The sequence below is a fragment of the Equus caballus genome, chromosome 1 (genome assembly GCF_041296265.1).
Source record: "Equus caballus isolate H_3958 breed thoroughbred chromosome 1, TB-T2T, whole genome shotgun sequence".
Lineage (NCBI taxonomy): Eukaryota > Metazoa > Chordata > Mammalia > Perissodactyla > Equidae > Equus > Equus caballus.
In genome coordinates, this window is record NC_091684.1 from 140,888,850 (window position 1) to 140,906,692 (window position 17,843).

Below are 17,843 nucleotides of genomic sequence, written 5' to 3' on the forward strand. Positions count from 1 at the left end.
TGACTAATGTCCTTATAAAAGGAGAGAACACACAGAGACAAAGACACACAGAGAAGGCGGCCATGTGAAGATGGAGGCAGAGATTAGAGTGAGGAAGCTACAAACCAAGGGATACCTGGGGCCACCAGAAGCTGAAAGAGGAAAGGAAGCATTCTCCCGTAGAGTCTTCGGAGGGAGTATGGCCCTGATAACACCTTGATTTCTGTGTTAAGAACTGTGAGAGAGTAAATTTCTGTTGTCTTAAGTCACCCAGTTGTGCTACTTTGTTATGGCTGCCCTAGGAAACAAATACGCCTACTACTCCATTTTAATAATACTTAATTTTAATAATACTTAATTACTTGTAGTTCTCCCAAACCTACAAAGCTCTCAAGCTCCTGAGCCTTCGTACATGTTGTATCTTCCACCTGGAACTCCCTTCCCAGATCTGACTGCTTGGAAATTCCTCACCATCCCTTAATTCTCCTCTCAAACACTATTTCTTTTGTGACTCCTCTAGTGAGTTTATGAACACTCTCCTCAAGTCCTACCGTACTCATGACACGTGTCTATCATAGAAATTATCTCAGGGAATTGAAATTATTTGTATTCAAACACATCTTCCCACTAAATTCAAAGTCCTTAAGGACAGGACCTGGGCTTTACTTTTTAATTTCCCAGCATCTAGCAAAGAACCTGGAATGTACACAGGGCTGAATGAATATCTCCAGTTAAGCTGTCTAAAGCACTGCTCTGATTGCATCTCTGCTTAAGAACCTTCTATAGCTCACATTTATTTACAAAATAAAAATGTGAAAACTTCCTAGCTAAACATTTAAGCTCTTTAGTGATCTGGTTCTATCCAGCTAACCCTGATCTATTTCTCATGATAAACCCTTTTATGAGCACTATCTGGGTAGCCTAAATTTCACTATTTCATAAATATACATATGTATTTCATGAAATATATACATATATATATCCCATGCTTTCGTGTACTCATGCCTTATTCCTACAGTTCATTCTGCCTGGAATGTTTTTCCCCCACCATCTCCAAGCATCCATTTTCTTGGATATTTACTTTTAATGAATACCAGCTTCCCTATAAAAGCTTCTTTTATTCCCCTCAACTGGAAGTAGTCTCTCTCTCCTCTAGGTTTCCACCATACTTTATTCATATCTCTATTAGTATTAGAGCTGCTAATGTAATTTTTTCCCCTACTAGTCTGAGTTCTTTGAGAAGCACTGTCTGGTGTGTGGCTTTCTACTGTGCTTGTACATAGTAGACGCTCAATGTACTTGATGGAAAAACGAATGATAATAATGAATAAGTGAATTAATGTATTAACTTAAAACACCCCCCGCCGTAGGACTACCCACATTCTATAAAAGATAAATAGGGAACATTAACAAAGGACCATGAGATTATAGTCTAAATCTCTACAGTACTTAACAAAATCCTCTCTTGGGAAATATTCAGAAGACAATACAGGTCAACTTGTCAGAAGAGCTGCGAAAAAAGTGGGCCAGAGAATAAGGCTGGTGGATGTGCTGAGAGAGCAGATTGGTATCTAAAGCCTATGAAACAGGCACATCTGAAAGGAGAAATATCTGGGCCCAAACTTCTCTCATGATCAGTTACTGCAAAGGTCCACTAACCTGGGGAGGGGACTGGTAGAGGTTAGGATTCACCAGGACTCCCAAAGGCTCTTCAGAAGATCTATCCAGTTTGGTCAGTGGTTGGTTCAAGGTTCCGGTGGCAATGGCCTGTATTGTTTCATCTAGTCTGTGATAACAAACCAAAGGACGCCATAATTGGTAATGTTCTATGCTCAGAATATCCTTACTTACCAACAACATAAAGCCCTTCAACAGTAATAAAATGTGAAATTCAAAGAGGAATTCATGGATGACCTTCCCTGATCCCCCTACCAACTTCCTTTTCTTCACTCCAAGAACCCTGAGGAATATGAGAAAAAGTTCCAGAACACTAAGAAAATAGGTAGGGCACACTACAATCATTCATCTGTTCAACAAGATTATTAAAAATACCAAGATTAGAAAAGTTGCCTAGAAATAGTGTGACCCACAGAAGACTATTCTATTTACTTACCACATTCAACCATCCCTCTGCCCACTCAGGAGTCCCTTTCCACTCCTCCATGCTGATCTGAATTCTATCCTTGCTTCAAGGCCCAGAAGTTCTAAGGAGACCCTCTACTGGCCCAGCACAAGAGTGCTTACTCCTTTCTCTGAAGTCCTGTAGAATCTACTATTTAAACAGTCATCAAATACATCCCATATTATCCTGTGCCTATGGTGTCTACTTTGAATACTTGTCTCTAAACTTATAAAAGAATGTGATGATTTTCAGTTAAAGTTTATGGAACTAGGGGCTGGCCCAGTGGTGCAGTGGTTAAGTTCGCACATTCTGCTTCTCGGCAGCCTGGGGTTCGCCGGTTCGGATCCCGGGTGCGGACATGGCACCGCTTGGCAAAAGCCATGTTTATTTTGGAAAAATAAAAGATTGGTAATATTTTGGAAAAACTGAAAAATACAAATTAATAGACAGAAAATAGAAATTTCTAAAGCCACCACCCAGAAATAACTTTATTTTTTCCTTCATATCTGTGTATCATATATATAATAGGTGAGAACAAACAGTTATTTTCAAGCTAGTGGTAGCATTTCTTTTAGGGAGAGAATAAGCTTTGTTTGGGAAAATTCTATGATGGATTTGCCAGGTATGAAAGAGAATGGCCAAGGACCGGGCCTTGTGGAAAGCATTAGCGTTCACCAACATCCAGTTCTGTGTGTGTGTGTGAGAGAGACTGAGGTGTGTCATCTCCAAAGCAGAAAACAGGGAGTGAGATCTCCATGTGGTTTCTTTTCAGTGGTGTGCTAAAGCCAATATGCATATTTCTTCTTAAGTCTATGTTCAGTGACTTCATGTTGGTAGCTTGAAATCGGCCATGATTGGAACTCTTTTTCAATAGACTTTATTTTTTAGAGCAGGTTTAGGTTCATAGCAAAATTGAATAGAAGGTACAGAGATTTCCCATAAACCTCCTGCCCCGACACATGCATAACCTCCCACATTATCAACCAATCCTCACTAGAGTGATCCATTTGTTAGAATTAATCAAACTACATTGACAAATCATTATCCCCCCAAATCCATACATTAGGGTTCACTCTCTGTGTTGAGGCTGTACCATTTTAATACTCCCATCCACAGTAAGAGAGTATATTCATTTCCCTACACTCACAGATTATGCAATATTTTATATGTATATTTTTAATTTCAGCCAATTTAATGATACATTGTCTTAAAATTTGCATTCTCTGATAACTACTTGAACATAATCTCAAATGTTTATTGGCTTTTTACGTTTCCTCACTTGTAAATTGTCTGTTCTTAACCTTCGCCCATTTTTCTCCTGGATTTTTTTGTCTTTTTCTTTTATTTACAGGAGGTCTTTATTTAGTGTGGATATTGCTCTTTTGATTGTTAAAAACGTTTAAAATATTTTCTCTCAGTCTGGTACTATCTTTTTTACTTTAAAATACCTTATCTTTTTTGTAAGATTGGCACCCGAGTTAACATCTGTTACCAATCTTTTTTTTCTTCTTCTTTTTCTTCTTCTTTTTTCTTCTTCTTCTCCCCAAAGCCCCCCAGTACATAGCTGTATATTCTAGCTGTAGATCCTTCTGGTTATGCTATGTGGGATGCCACCTGAGCATGCCCTGATGAGCGGTGCCATGTCTGCGCCCAGGATCTGAACCAGCAAACCCTGGGCTGCCGAAGCAGAGTGTGCAAACTTAACCACTCAGCCACAGGGCTGGCCCCTCTTATGTCTTTTTAACTTCTGGGTTTTGTTTCCTGCTTAGAAAGAGCTTTATCACACCAAGACTATAACTATATTCTCCTATATTTCTATATTTCTTTCTGATCCTTTTCTTTCTTTCACATTTAATTCTTTAGTCAAACATTATTACAGTATGGTTTGAAGTAGAGATCTAATGCAGATTTTTTCCAAGCTGGTGGCTAATCATCCCATCATATATTTAATCCTTTCCTCACCGTATAGAAATGTTGCCTTTATCAATTACTAAATTCCCACACATATAAACACAAACCCATGCACACATACTCACACAATACAGACGTCTACACAGGTCTCTTTTTGGATTCTATTACATTTCCTTGATCTATTCCTGTGCCCAAACTGTTCTTCATTGTTTTAAAAAGTTTTTTTATAAAAGTAAAGTAATTATCTAGCAGCACAAGTTCCTCTCAAAATTTTCTTAGCTACTCTTACATGTTTCTATTCCAAATGAATATATTATTTTTAAAATCAACAAAAATAACAGCTCTATCAAAGGTGGCAAATCCTTTACAGTCAAACTGCCCCCTTCTTTCAGACCCTTTCCGGTGCTGCCCACTTACTTGCTGTGATACTCGGCTAGTGGATTTTCATCTTCCATGATCTTCCTGCCCGCAAAATCAATGATGATCTTCTTAGAGAGCCGAGAGGCATGTCGAAATTCCCTCAGCTCCTCCTCTCGCTTCTGCAGGGTCTCTCGCTCAATTTTGGACAACCACTGGTTAGAATCACTGGCAAAGTAGTCTGATTCATCATCAATGACTTGAGTCCTTCGAATGCTAAGAAAAAAAGAACATGTGGCAATTAGGTCACCTGTTGACAAACAGGGACTTGATTACTGGGAAACCGTTTCAAGGTAGCTCACTATTCTGCTGTCCTGAAGGCCATTATCTTAAACATGGATGTCCAAAAATGTTCCAAAATCAAGTCAAGCTCTGCCTGGTTCCCAGCTTCTGCATATATCTTATCCCCACTGCAGGCTCAGCTCAGCTCCTAGAACCAATCTCACCCTCAGGCAGGAAAAGGTACAGGACCATAACCCCAACTCCTTTTACCTTTCTTACTACACCAGCCCTCAGCTTCTGATAACTGGTAGCTTCTGATAACCAGCTTCTACCTGGTTTTGCTGCATCTGAGTTCATGTCTTGGCACATTACTCAATATCCTAGTCCCTCTACAATTGGGATCTAGTCTATTCTTGCTAGGCCCAATTTCTGCCCTTTCCCTCAGAAACTGGAGTTCCATTCTGGACTCTCAGACCTGTGGCTTACTCTTAGGACATCCTATTACTCTACTACTATATGTCAGTTTCACCCCCACCCCCAACCCCATCTCCAGCCCCTCACTAATACACTAGGACCAAGTTCCAAGATATGACAATGAGGCCTATTTCTAAGATCATACCAACAAAGAAACTGAGAACTAGAAGGAATCTTGACCCAACTCTCATTCTACAGATAATGAACCTGGGGCTCACAGAAGTTAAGTGACTACTCCAAAGTCACAAACCCAGTTGAGACACGATTTGTGCATAATTACAAATTAGTGATATACATAGGCATAGGCAAATACTGAAATCAGATTCATATATTGATTTCAATTTTTCAGGACTTAGCTAGAATTATAAAAGTTTTTAAAGTAGACTGAGAGTGAGAAGTTCAAGAGGGCTGAGGAGAAAATTGGTCCTAGACATGAACCTAAATAATGAAACTGGTGCCCTTGAACATACCAGCAAAGTGACAACATCAATAGGGATAAACCCTTTTCCAGTTTCTATTTATCAAAAAACGTACTCTAGGGGCCAGGCTGGTGGCGTAGTGGTTAAGTTTGCACGCTCTGCCTCAGCAGCCCAGGGTTTGCGGGTCCAGATCCTGGGCGCAGACCTATGGACCACTCATCAAGCCATGCTGAGAAGGCATCCTACATACAAAATAGAGGAAGACTGGCAACTGATGTTAGCTCAGGGCCAGTCTTCCTTACCAAAAAGAAAGAAAGAAAGAAAGAAATGTACTCTATTTCTAAAGATAAGTTTTTCTGAGTAGGGCTAAAAGTGATAAAGGATTAACCTTGAATCTGAGTTACAAACCTTGTAATAGGCTTACTTAAGGAAAAGCTTTCAAAGTTATATCTCATGTATTCATAGCAAATGGTCTGAAGCAGTAGGGCTGTCTAATCAAAGGATTATACTACCAGGAATAGATTCCCAGGTCAGTTACAATAAGTAAGAGATTCAGGGTCTCTCGAAGGATCCTTACAGATTCTCACATGGCTATTTGAGAATGAGCATAGAAGTCCTATTTAAACATTTTTTACCACTAACTGGTTGTCAATACAGATTTTATCCAAAAGAAGGAAAAATAAAAGAGAAAGAAATAAAAGATAGAGCAAACAAATCCATTAATCTGTCTCCTAAAGAGAAGTCAGTGGGCTAAATGACAAAAGTGTAGGAATATAAAAGCCAATTTAGGGACATTTTAATATACTGATTATTGAATCAGAAAACTAATTTAGTGTCAAAGGGAAGGGAAAGAGTAACTCATGTCTTCCCATGGTATGGGGTTACCTACACTCTCCCAGAGGCAATTTCTTATAGATTCTCCAGAGGTCAGCACAGCAGTTTGCACATGGTAGGCACTCTAATATATGTTGACTAAATGAATGAATGGCTGCAAGTGAAACAAGTGGGAAATTCTATCAACCAAGTCAACTTTCTGGGAGGTATACTAGCATTTGCCAAGAATCAAAAGATGTTGCAGGGTAGAATCCTCTTGGTGGGAGCCTATCATATTCAAACATGGATTCAAAAACAAGATGCAAGCCTCCTATGTAGAGCACCCATCTCCTCTTTTGCTGTAAATTCTTTCATCCTCCATCCTGAGAAGGTATCAAGTGTGAAAATAATGTTTTAAAGGCCAGAATCCGTGGACTAGTCTATTTCCTAGCAATACTTAGTCTAACCACATCATACCTAGTTCTGTCAAACTCTAACAGTTTGTCTTTATGCTTGATGGCCTTCTCCAGACCAGACTTCATTCTCAATTCTTGATGAGGAAGAAGGTCCTTGGGAGAGATGTCCACCTTTCCAGAATTCTCCGTTCCTGAAATCCAATAAGGAAATCAAATGGTGTCAGCTTATGATACAAATTAGTTGTATCACACTATGCAGCAAAGAACAAAGTATCACAAGATCTGGCTCTGTCGCTGATGGCTGACAGCCTTCATCTCAATGGAAAACAAACAAGCACACAGGCAGGGCTTTACTTGTCAAGCATCAAACAGTGCTTGACACATAACAGGTTCTCAATAAATGTTAGGATCCATTTCTTCCCGTATGGAAATCTGGATCACTAAGGGTGTCAAATTGTTTAACAACACAATATAAAAATGCCTTATAAATGAAAAACTTTACTGAGTAGGGCTGAATATCATCTTTAAACATACTTTTATATTCCAAAACTGAAAACTAAATAGTGAAAGAAAAAGAGAAGAAATTGCAGGAAAGGGATAGAAATGAATAATGAGAACTTATTAGATGCTAAGGTACTTTAAACACATATTATATTATTTAATTCTCACAATAACCCTGTAAGACAGTTTATATTATCTTCATTTCACAGATAAAGAAACTGAAGTTCAGAAATTTAAACTTAGGTCTAACTCTAAAGCCCACATTCATTCCTTGGCCCACGTATTACCTCCTTTGTTACAGCATACCATAAATCTCTATGTCCCAGAAAAGACAGCCATAAATTGTGATAAAACCAAGAACTAAAATGTGTTAGGGGGCCGGCCCCGTGGCTGAGTGGTTAAGCTCATGCCCTCTGCTTCGGCGACCCGGGGTTTTGCCAGTCCAGTCCTGGGTGTGGACATGGCACCACTCATCAGGCCATGCTGAGGCGGCATCCCACATGCCACAACTAGAAGGACCCTCAACTAAAAATACACAACTATGTACCGGGGGGCTTTGGGAGAAAAAGGAAAAATAAAATCTTAAAAAATAATAATAAAATGTGTTAGGAAAAGAACTAGGTTACAATGAAGGCTGACCTTTATCTTTACCTAAAACTCCAGGCCTGTTTAAAGTCCTGTCACATCTTTCTTTCAAAATTTAAAAAAAAGGGAGAGAGAGAGAGATTCTTGTGTTCTCAATATAAGAAAAGAACTTAGAACTATGTTTTCTCATAATGACTTTAAAGAAATCCTAATTGAAAAAATATAGAGAGATGTTCAAACTCATTAATGATAAAAAAATTACAACTATAAAAATAAAATTTGAAATGTCAAAACTCAATAGCGACAGGTTTTTAGGGTACAATATTAATATTGTAGATTGGTACAATATTTTGCTAAAGTAAAATGCCAAATACATCTTGAGTATTTGACATCTTAAGTGTCAAAAATGATCATATTGACTCAGTAAATTCATTCTTAGGAATTTATCCCAAGGAAATAAATCAAAAGATATACTGACAAAGGTGACCACTTGCAGGATTGTGAAGAGTCAAAATATCCAGAAACTGGGAAATAGGTAATCAAATTATAATAAAGTTAATAAACTATTTTTAGCCACTAAAAATAAACATGAAAAATATACAGTAACATAGAAACTAATTACAAAATATTAAAAAAGGAAAAACAAAATTCTATACATGTAAACTTCTATACACATTCTATAAAACATAAAACTCTAACTATGATCATTACTTTATAATACCAACCAATCTAGCTATATAAATACAAAAACTATGAACTAAAGTAGAAATAAAATATTTGCCGGCCGGCCCTGTAGCTGAGTGGTTGAGTTCGCATGCTCTGCTTTGGGGGCCCAGGGTTTCGCCCAGCGTTGGGATCCTAGGCGCATACATGGCACCGCTCATCAGGCCATGCTCAGGTAGCGTCCCACATAGCATAACCAGAAGGACCTACAACTGGAATATACAACTAAGTACTGGGGGGCTTTGGGGAGAAGAAGAAAAAAAAAAAGATTGGCAACAGACGTTAGCTCAGATGCCAATCTTTAAAAAAAGAAAAATTGCATAAGTGGAAAGTAATGAGTACACTGTTTATCCTTTTAGTTTGTTTGTTTTGAAACCTTACATCCCACAACCAGTGTATTATAAAGGTGAACCCTGATCCTCCTGATGGGCTTATGGGTAGGCTTTCTGATAGTGGGCACTGGCACCAGGACCTGTAAACTCTTTGCATTCGCAGTTACGGGGATCAGCTACCAACAGGGCCGGATCATACTGGATGAGGATGTCTTTGATGTCCTTCTTGGAAGCCTCATCCACGTATTTCTGGTAACGGGGGCTAGGGCTCTGGAGATGGACTGGAGGATTGCATAAATCTGGGCCATGTGACAAACATCTTTCACACGGACTACGATGTCCACACTGCTAAATCACTCCTTGCCCAGAACAGGTTCCAGGAGCTTGTACTGCAGGGTGCGTAGCTCCATCATCTCCAGGGGCCACCCATTCACCTTGATGAGGCCGTTGCCCTGTTTGCAATGCACTAGGGCTGTGGCCGTCTTCTGTTCAAAGACATGCATGGACTGCAGAGGGCCCTTGGACAGCACGGATGCTGGCGTAGACAAGAGCTCCTTACTGTGTGGCACTGCAACCAGAAAAGGAAGCTGTTCTTCCTTTTAATAATGTCCTGAACTATTTTTATCATGTGTTTTTCAACTATAAAAGACTTATAAAAGAGTTTCAAAAAAAGTAGAGTTCCTGTATAACTTTAATTTCACTTCCCTTAATATCTTATCTTACATATCCATAGTACAATTATCATAAGTAAGAAATTAACATTAGTACAATACTATTAACTAAATTACAGACTTTCTTTAGATTTCAACATTTTTTCCATTAATGTTGTTTCTATGTTCTGGGATCCAATTCAGGATCCTACATCACAGTTTGTCATGTCTCCTTAGTCTCCTTCAATCTGTGACAATTCTTCACTATTTCTTCATCTTTCATGACCTTGCAAATCTATTCTTAAACTTTCACCCAACAATTTAGCATCCATTGGTGGATCCTGCCTGTAGCAGTTACTACTACTATGATGTTCTAATGGTGATTTTCTATTACCCTCATTCCTTCACTTTATTAATTGGAATTCTTCTATAAGAAGCTTCTATAAAGAGCTGTCCCTTCTCCCCTATTTATTAACTTATTCAGTTAATTCAGGATATTAATTTTATTCTTCCTTGGGTTATAATCCAATATGATTATAACTAGTTTTTTTGTTCAATATTATGTGGTTTTAATAACTTAAAAAAAAAATACATGTGGGCCAGCCCCAGTGGCCTAGTGGTTAAGCTCTACGTGCTCCGCTTTGGTGGCCTGGGTTCAGTTCCCAGGCGTATATGTATATCACTTTGTCAGTGGTTGCTGTGTCGGCAGCTCACATACAAAAACAGGAAGATTGGCAACAGATGTGAGCTCAGGCCGAATTTTCCTCAGCAAAAAAAAAATATAAAAAAAATAAAAAATAAATGCTTACAGAATAAATGAGTGAATAAACTGCACCTTGCATACTGGGACACAAGAAAGAGAAACAATCACAGATACAACACAGTGTATCCTCCACTACAATGATCTTAATCAGAAGATTGCTGCCTACCTGACATCAGCTTCTTCAGCAGCTTCTGGCTCTTGTTTGAGTCACGCTGTAAAATATCCCGTTCTTCATGAGTACATACCTATAAAGTAATAAGAGTAAGACACATGATCCAATAGTTAAGTTACATTGTTGGCTTGATATACCTAAAAAGTGACCTCAAATAACACGTTAGATATGGCAAAAAAAAATAATGAGACTGTAGGTGCCTTTTTATCCAAACACTTGCACTAGTTTCTTTCCATTTCTCCCCTCTTTTTACGAACCATACAGAAAACTGATCTCACTGCAAGTGTCCCTGAATGACTTGATACTTTAAAAAGTCTAACCTGCTTTGAAAGGACAAAGATCCACCATCGTTGAGAATACTGGAAAAAATATACAAGACTTTTTTAAAAAAGCCTTCCAGTTCTAACGATGAAATCTAAGTTTTACAAGAGAAATTATAAGCAGATGTCTTATTAGAAGGAACGAGAAAAAGAAGCAAATTACAGTGCCACCAGTGAAAACCAGTCTAGCTTTTACTCTATACATATTTTCTTTGCCTTTGAACATTATCTACTTATAAAATAATAAATATATTAAGCAAAGTTCTGTTTATTATAAAAGCACTGCAATTGTAAGAAGGAAGTCTAAGGGCTTACCCAAAAACAATTTCATACTGAGCTTATAACACTGCAAGACTTCAAGGTCAATTCACTTTACATTACTCTGTGTCTTGAACTGAAGGATCCAAGTGACCTAAGAGAAAACACTGTACTTCCTAGCAGTTGCCTCAGTGGCACACAAAGCACCTGCCAGCAGCTGTAGGGTGTTTCTCTAGAGAAAGTCTCACATGGGAAGACATTTACTGCTGTTTTATAAACATTTTTCATGGTAGATACCACATTTTTCAGGTCATGTATTGTCTATCAGCTTATTCTCTGAGTACACTGAAAAATTAAAGCTCCCATCAGAGAAGGGAAAACAAAGCAATATAAAATAGATGCCTTCACCAACATCAAATGCCATTGCTTCTGCCAGCCAGCTCAACTGGCAGAGTAAGCTTCCTAGACAACTCATAAGGGTGTTTGTAAGAGAGTCATTATTGCTACACTCTTCAGGCCATTCTCTCACATAATGCAGAGCTATAAAAGGAGGTGTCCCAGAAACAGAAGCCATAATGACCTGAGGATTATGTCACAATGGTTCTGTTTCCCTAGAGATATAAGCCACATGCGAAGACTCTGACAAAAAGTTTTTGACATTTCAGGCGCTAAAGTCTCTTGAATTGAAGCTAATCTGATACAAGACTTGGATCCCTCAACAATGTATGTTCTCAAAACTCTTCTCACTAACAAACCTCAGTACCAGGATATAACAGTGTTTGACAAATCGAATTCCTGCTACTAGAATTTACGGGACACTTTAGGGAAGAAATTTACTAAGAAAAAGAGAAATTATTAGGAATGTGAATGTACCTGTGTATTAAACCAAAACATAGTAGAATAAAATAGAAAAGAAACAATTTACCAGAGTACCACAGAATAAGCAGGGGCCTGAACCCTCTTGCTCACAGACAATACGCCCACAGATCAGACAGTTATTGATCAGCTTGTGCTTCTGGCCCAGGCAATCACAAGGGTGGCGACCGGGGATCAGAACTGCAAGCCTGTCCTGTCCCTCTTTTGTGTATAAACTGACAAATTTCGTCTTCTTCTTTAAGGAGTTGCTGTTCTCTTGTGCCTAATAGTACAAAGATATCAGAAATAACATCAAATAATTAATGGCAACAAAAATAATCAAGGAGGGAAAGCCTCAGTTCTGTTCAATAACAACTTATATACTACCCAGGGACCATGAAAGAAGGGAGTGGGAGAGATACAAATTAGTTGTAATCAAGGGTCTGAGGAAAGGTTATGCTCTAGAAAAACCAGCTAATATACCTTCCCTCTTCTGCTACTCACTTTCAACCCTCTACTACAGCTGGTGAAAGGTAAATGTAGCAGTAAAAGATGTTTATGTGACATATTTAAATATAGCTAAATTGGAGATCATAAGAAACAAAAATGCCTCTAAAAGTAGATGATATTCACAGATTTGGAAATATAAACAATGAATAAAATAAGAAAAATCAATAAAAAATTGACTGAATGTGAAAAAGATAGATACAATAGAAAAATGGGCAAAAGACCTAAACAATTTCATAAAAGAAGATATCCAAATGGCCACCAAACATGAAAAGGTGCTTAACTTCACTAATGAAGATAATGCAAAATAAAACCACAATGCAGTATCACGCCACACCAAATAGAATGGCTAAATTGAAAAAGAAAATATGAAGCATTGGCAAGAATACAGAGCAGAGGGCTGGCCCCGTGGCTGAGTGGGTACATTCACACACTCCGCTTCGGCGGCCCAGGGTTTTGCCAGTTTGGATCCTAGGCATTGACCTAGCACCACTCATCAAGCCATGCTGAGGTGGCGTCCCACATAACACAACCAGAAGGACCTACAACTAGAATATACAACTATGTACTGGGGGGCGTGCTTTGGGGAGAAGGACAAAAAAAGAAAGACTGACAACACATGTTAGCTCAGGTGCCAGTCTTTAAAAAAAACAAAACAAAACAGGGGCCTGCCCAGTGGCACAACGGAGGCCTGGGGTTCTCCGGTTCGGATCCCGGGTGCGGACATGGCACTGCTTGGCAAGCCATGCTGTGGTAGGCGTCCCACATATAAAGTAAAGGAAGATGCGCATGGATGTGAGCTCAGGGCCAGTCTTCCTCAGCAAAAAGAGGAGGATTAGCAGCAGATGTTAGCTCAGGGCTAATCTTCCTCAAAAGAAAGAAAGAAAGAATACAGAGCAGTTAGAGGTCTTGTACACTATTGGTGGGAGTGTAAACTGGTATCTACTAAAGCTGAACATATGCACATCCTGTGACCCAGCAATTCAACTCTTGAATATATACTCAACAGAAATGCGTAAATACGTTCACCAGACGACATGTACAAGAATGTTCATTGCAGCATTGGAATTGGAAACTACCCATATGTTCAACAGTAGATTGATGTTTCATTAAACAGAATCCTATGTAGTAATGAGAATGAAAAGGTATAGCTATACAAAACAATATGGATAAATCTCACAAAAGTTAACTGAAAGAAGCCAGACACAAAAGAGTACATATTATTTAGCTCCATTTTTACAAAGTTTGTAAGCAGACAAAACTAATCTATGGTGTTGAAAGTCAAGAACGTGTTTTCCCTTGGGAGAGTTGCCATTTTGGGGCACATTGGGGGTCTTCTAGATGAATGGTGATGCAGTGTTTCTGACTATACAGGTATGGTCAGTTTGTGAAATTTCATCAGTTCACGTCCATATGTATGGTATAAAATAAAAAGTTTAAAAAAAGAACTATATTTATCAGTCTCTGTCTTAGTCCACTCAGGCTGCTATAACAAAACACCACAGACTGGGTAGCTTATAAACAACAGAAATTTATTTCTCACAGTTCTGGAGACTGGAAGTCCAAGATCAGGATGCCAGCATGGTTGAGTGAGGGCCCTTTTCTAGGTCACAGACATGACTTCTAGGTCACTGTATCCTTACATGGTCAAAAGGACTGGGGAGCTCTGTGGAGTCTCTTTTATAAGAACACTAATCCCATCTTTAGGGCTCCACCTTCATGACGTAAGAAACTCCCAAAGGTCCCACTTTCTAATATAATCACATTGGGCATTAGCATTTCAACACATGAATTTTGAGGGGGACACAAACATTTAGACCACAGCAGCCTCTGACACTTAAAAGTGTATAGATGCCTCTCCCACACTGAGTTCTTACTCTCCCGTTAAATTGAGAGTTTCTCAATCATTTCCAGAGACTGAAGTTTCAGAGAAGAAAAATCTCAAGAGTTCTAGTGGATGGGAAAGTTACTACAAGGAAGACAAAAAGTCTTTGGTAAGTATAAAGAGAGGTGACATGCCCTAATGTCCAAAGCCAAAAGTTGAGATATAGAGACAATATCAATATTTTATCCAGCAGGTCACCATTTTTCAAACTATTCAATTATATCTTGGGCTCTCAGGGATGGTAGAGAGGCGAAGATTAAACTCTAAGCAAAAATTTGTATTTGACTCCCATTTACTGCCCCTTTTATTTCTTTCAAGGCAGTTTTCACAATCTACAATTACTTTAAAAAAAACTTCTTTGTCTTTCTACCTTTCCTCTGGACCACTAAAATGTGAACTCTAGACGAGCAAGAAAACCTAATGTGTTTTGCTTATTGCTCTTTCATGATCATTCATAGACATGCACAGAGTGGCAAAAACTTTGAATCACCAAATGCACATATTTCCAGCTAAGGTTGAGCAAGGCAATGATCTGCCTTCTTGTTTCAGCTTTCATACTGTGAACAAATGTCTTTCTTTAGTCTATTTAGTGCCAGTTTTTTGCATTTTTGCGCTTTTTGTTGATGATCTCGCCATTTAAAATGGCCTTCATACATACTGCTGAAGTGCTGTCTAGTGTTCCTAAGCACAAGAAGGCTGCATCTTACATAGAAAATAGATGTATTTGATAAGCTTTCTTCAGACATGAGTTATAGTGCTGTTGGCCGTGAGTTCCATGTTAATGAATCAACAACATATATATATATACATACACACATACACACACACACACATATATATTTTTTTTTGGTGTGGGAGATTAGCCCTGAGCTAATATCTGTGCCAATCTTTCTCTATTTTGTATGTGGTACACCATCACAACATGGCTTGATGAGCAGTGTAGGTCCATGCCCAGAATCCAAACCTGCAAACCCTGGGCCACCGAAGCAGAACACACGAAATTAACCACTACACCACTGGGCCAGCCCAACAACACATATATTAAATAAAGTGTCTTTAAACAGAAATACACATAAAATAAGGTTATGTACTGATTGGTTGATAGAAATGTTGTGACCAGAGGCTTGCAGAAACCTAAACCTGTATTTCCACTAGGAGCAACACTTCGGTATTCACTAATTCAGTATACACTGCGGCTTTAACAAGAAATTACCGCATAGGGGATAAACCATTTTTTCAAACTTATTTTCCAAGTTTGCTTAATGAATACAAAACACTTAAAGACAAAATATAGACTCAGAAACAGGTTGCTGAGGGATAAATTGCTCTTAAAGCATTCAGAGATACAAAATAAAAGTTAAATCATTATTAATTTGAAGATCTTTCCCTACTCATGCCTGAACCATAGCTTTTTTTACCCTATGAAACTTACTTAATAGCAAGCACCAAAACACCTTTCTTCATTAACAGCCATTAATATAAATAGTGAAATACTTTGTCAAGATAAGACTGGCATCTATTGCACTAAGAAGTTAGGTTAGCAGTAGGAATTTCACATAGCCAACGCAGGCTTCTTTAATGTGGATTGGTAAATGAGCAAGTTGACCAAACAGATTAGAGCAAAACAGGATTGAATGAATTAAAAGACTGAAGAATTACAAAAAAGAACTACTTAAATGGATGGCATATATAGACTAAAAAATATTTATCAATAACTTCAAAACATTTAAAAACAGAACTAGAATTTTCAAAATAGAATCTTGAGCAAATCAACTCAAAGGAGAAAACATAGATAATAGTTCCCATGCTGTTTTCAACTTTCTCTAACAACTTTAACATCCACAGATATTAAAAATTAATTTATTAAAAGTTTACTCTTGTATTCTATGCTATTTCATAATTATTTTAAAAATTATGAAATAAGGCTTTAAAAATTTCATCTACTATTTCATCATTCTGATCAGAATATTGTCATATGCTTCCATTCTACTTTCACCTTATTAAGTTTCTATATACTTTCAATCACCACTTATAAAACGTGCATTCACACACATACGTAAAGTACATCTTCTACTTAAAAACAAGTATCTTTACTGATTAAGAGTAATAGAAAAAATGACTCAAAATAACGTTCAGATGGATTACAAATCTAAATGTGAAAATCAAAACTTTTAAACTATTAAGAAAATTTAAGAGAGTATCTTTTTCACTTTGGGGTGGGAAAAATGCATTAAAGCTTAAGCTATAAAACACATAAAACAAAGAAAAAGATCAATATATTTTACTACATCACAATTTAAAATTCCTGTGAATCAAAAGATACCACAAAGGACAAAACAGGGGCCAGTAGATATCTACAACATATTTAACAAAGGTGTAATATACAGAATACTTAAAGAACTCCTATAAATCAATCTGAAAAAAAAAATCAATTCAGTAGAAAAACAAGTCAAGGATATGAATAAGTAGTTCAGAATAACCCAAAAGGCAAAAAAAATCTCAAAACCAAAAACAAACCAACAAATTCTCCAAAATGATACTCAGTGTCTTTTATAGTATTCCTGGGTATGAAAAGTCAAATGCGATACCATCACTTATACTTAAGATGAGCAAAACTTTAAAAGACTGACAGTACTATGTACTGGCAAAGAAGGAAAAAACAGAGATCTTTTCTCCAGGAGAATAAAATTGGTACAACCACCTTAAGAAATTAATTTGGGGGGCCAGCCCAGTGGCACAGTGGTTAAGTGCACACGTTCCGCTTTGGTGGCCAGGGGTTTGCCAGTTCGAATCCCAGGTGTGCACATGGCACTGCTTGTCAAGCCATGCTGTGGTAGGCGTCCCACACATAAAACAGAGGAAGATGGGCATGGATGTTAGCCCAGGGTCAGTCTTCCTCAGCAAAAAGAGGAGGATTGGCAGATGTTAGCTCAGGGCTAGTCTTCCTCAAAAAAAAAAAAAAAAAATTTTTTTTTAATTTAAAAAGAAGAAATTAATTTGGGGGGCCAGCCCCATGGCCAAGTGGTTAAGATCGCGTGCTCCACTTCAGTGGCCCAGGGTTTCCCTGTTTTGGATCCGGGACTCGGACATGGCACCGCTCATTGGGCCATGCTGAAGTGGCATCCACCTACCAGAAATGTAAAATATACAACTATGTACTGGCGGGATTTGGGGAGAAAAAACAGGAGGAAAAAAAAAGGGAAGATTGGCAACAGTTGTTAGCTTAGGTGCCAATCTTTAGGGAAAAAAATCAATTTGGTAGTTTCAATAAAAGAAAAACTAACAAAGCCTATAACCCTGCTATTCTAATAACAGGTATATATACCCTAGAGAAACTCTCAAGTTACATAAAGGAAATATGTATAAGAATGTTCACTGCAGTACTATTCATAATAGCCAACTATTACAAACAACATAAATGTGCATTTATGGATTAATAAATGGAGAAATTAAATCAGCGGAATAGGGGCCAGTCTGGTGGTGTAGTGGTCAAGTTCGAGCGCTCTGCTTTGGCAGCCC

At 38.1% G+C, this 17,843-nt stretch overlaps 1 protein-coding gene and 1 pseudogene across 3 annotated transcripts in view; both read right to left on the reverse strand.

Moving 5' to 3' along the window:
- TRIP4 (thyroid hormone receptor interactor 4) overlaps positions 1-17,843 on the reverse strand; it is a 57,132-nt gene that overhangs the window by 30,525 nt on the left and 8,764 nt on the right. For 2 of the 3 annotated variants that reach the window (XM_014733956.3, XM_001498595.6), the window contains exons 4-8: positions 12,003-12,215; positions 10,494-10,572; positions 6,835-6,964; positions 4,430-4,645; positions 1,639-1,765 (exon numbers count right to left, since the gene is read on the reverse strand). In XM_014733956.3, coding sequence (XP_014589442.2) covers positions 1,639-1,765; positions 4,430-4,645; positions 6,835-6,964; positions 10,494-10,572; positions 12,003-12,215 — 765 coding nt within the window. Of the gene's footprint in view, positions 1-1,638; positions 1,766-4,429; positions 4,646-6,834; positions 6,965-10,493; positions 10,573-11,134; positions 12,216-17,843 lie in introns of all 3 variants that reach the window. The other variant, XM_070234698.1, reaches the window with a different exon arrangement.
- On the reverse strand, positions 9,006-9,791 carry LOC102149140 (small ribosomal subunit protein uS9-like; annotated as a pseudogene).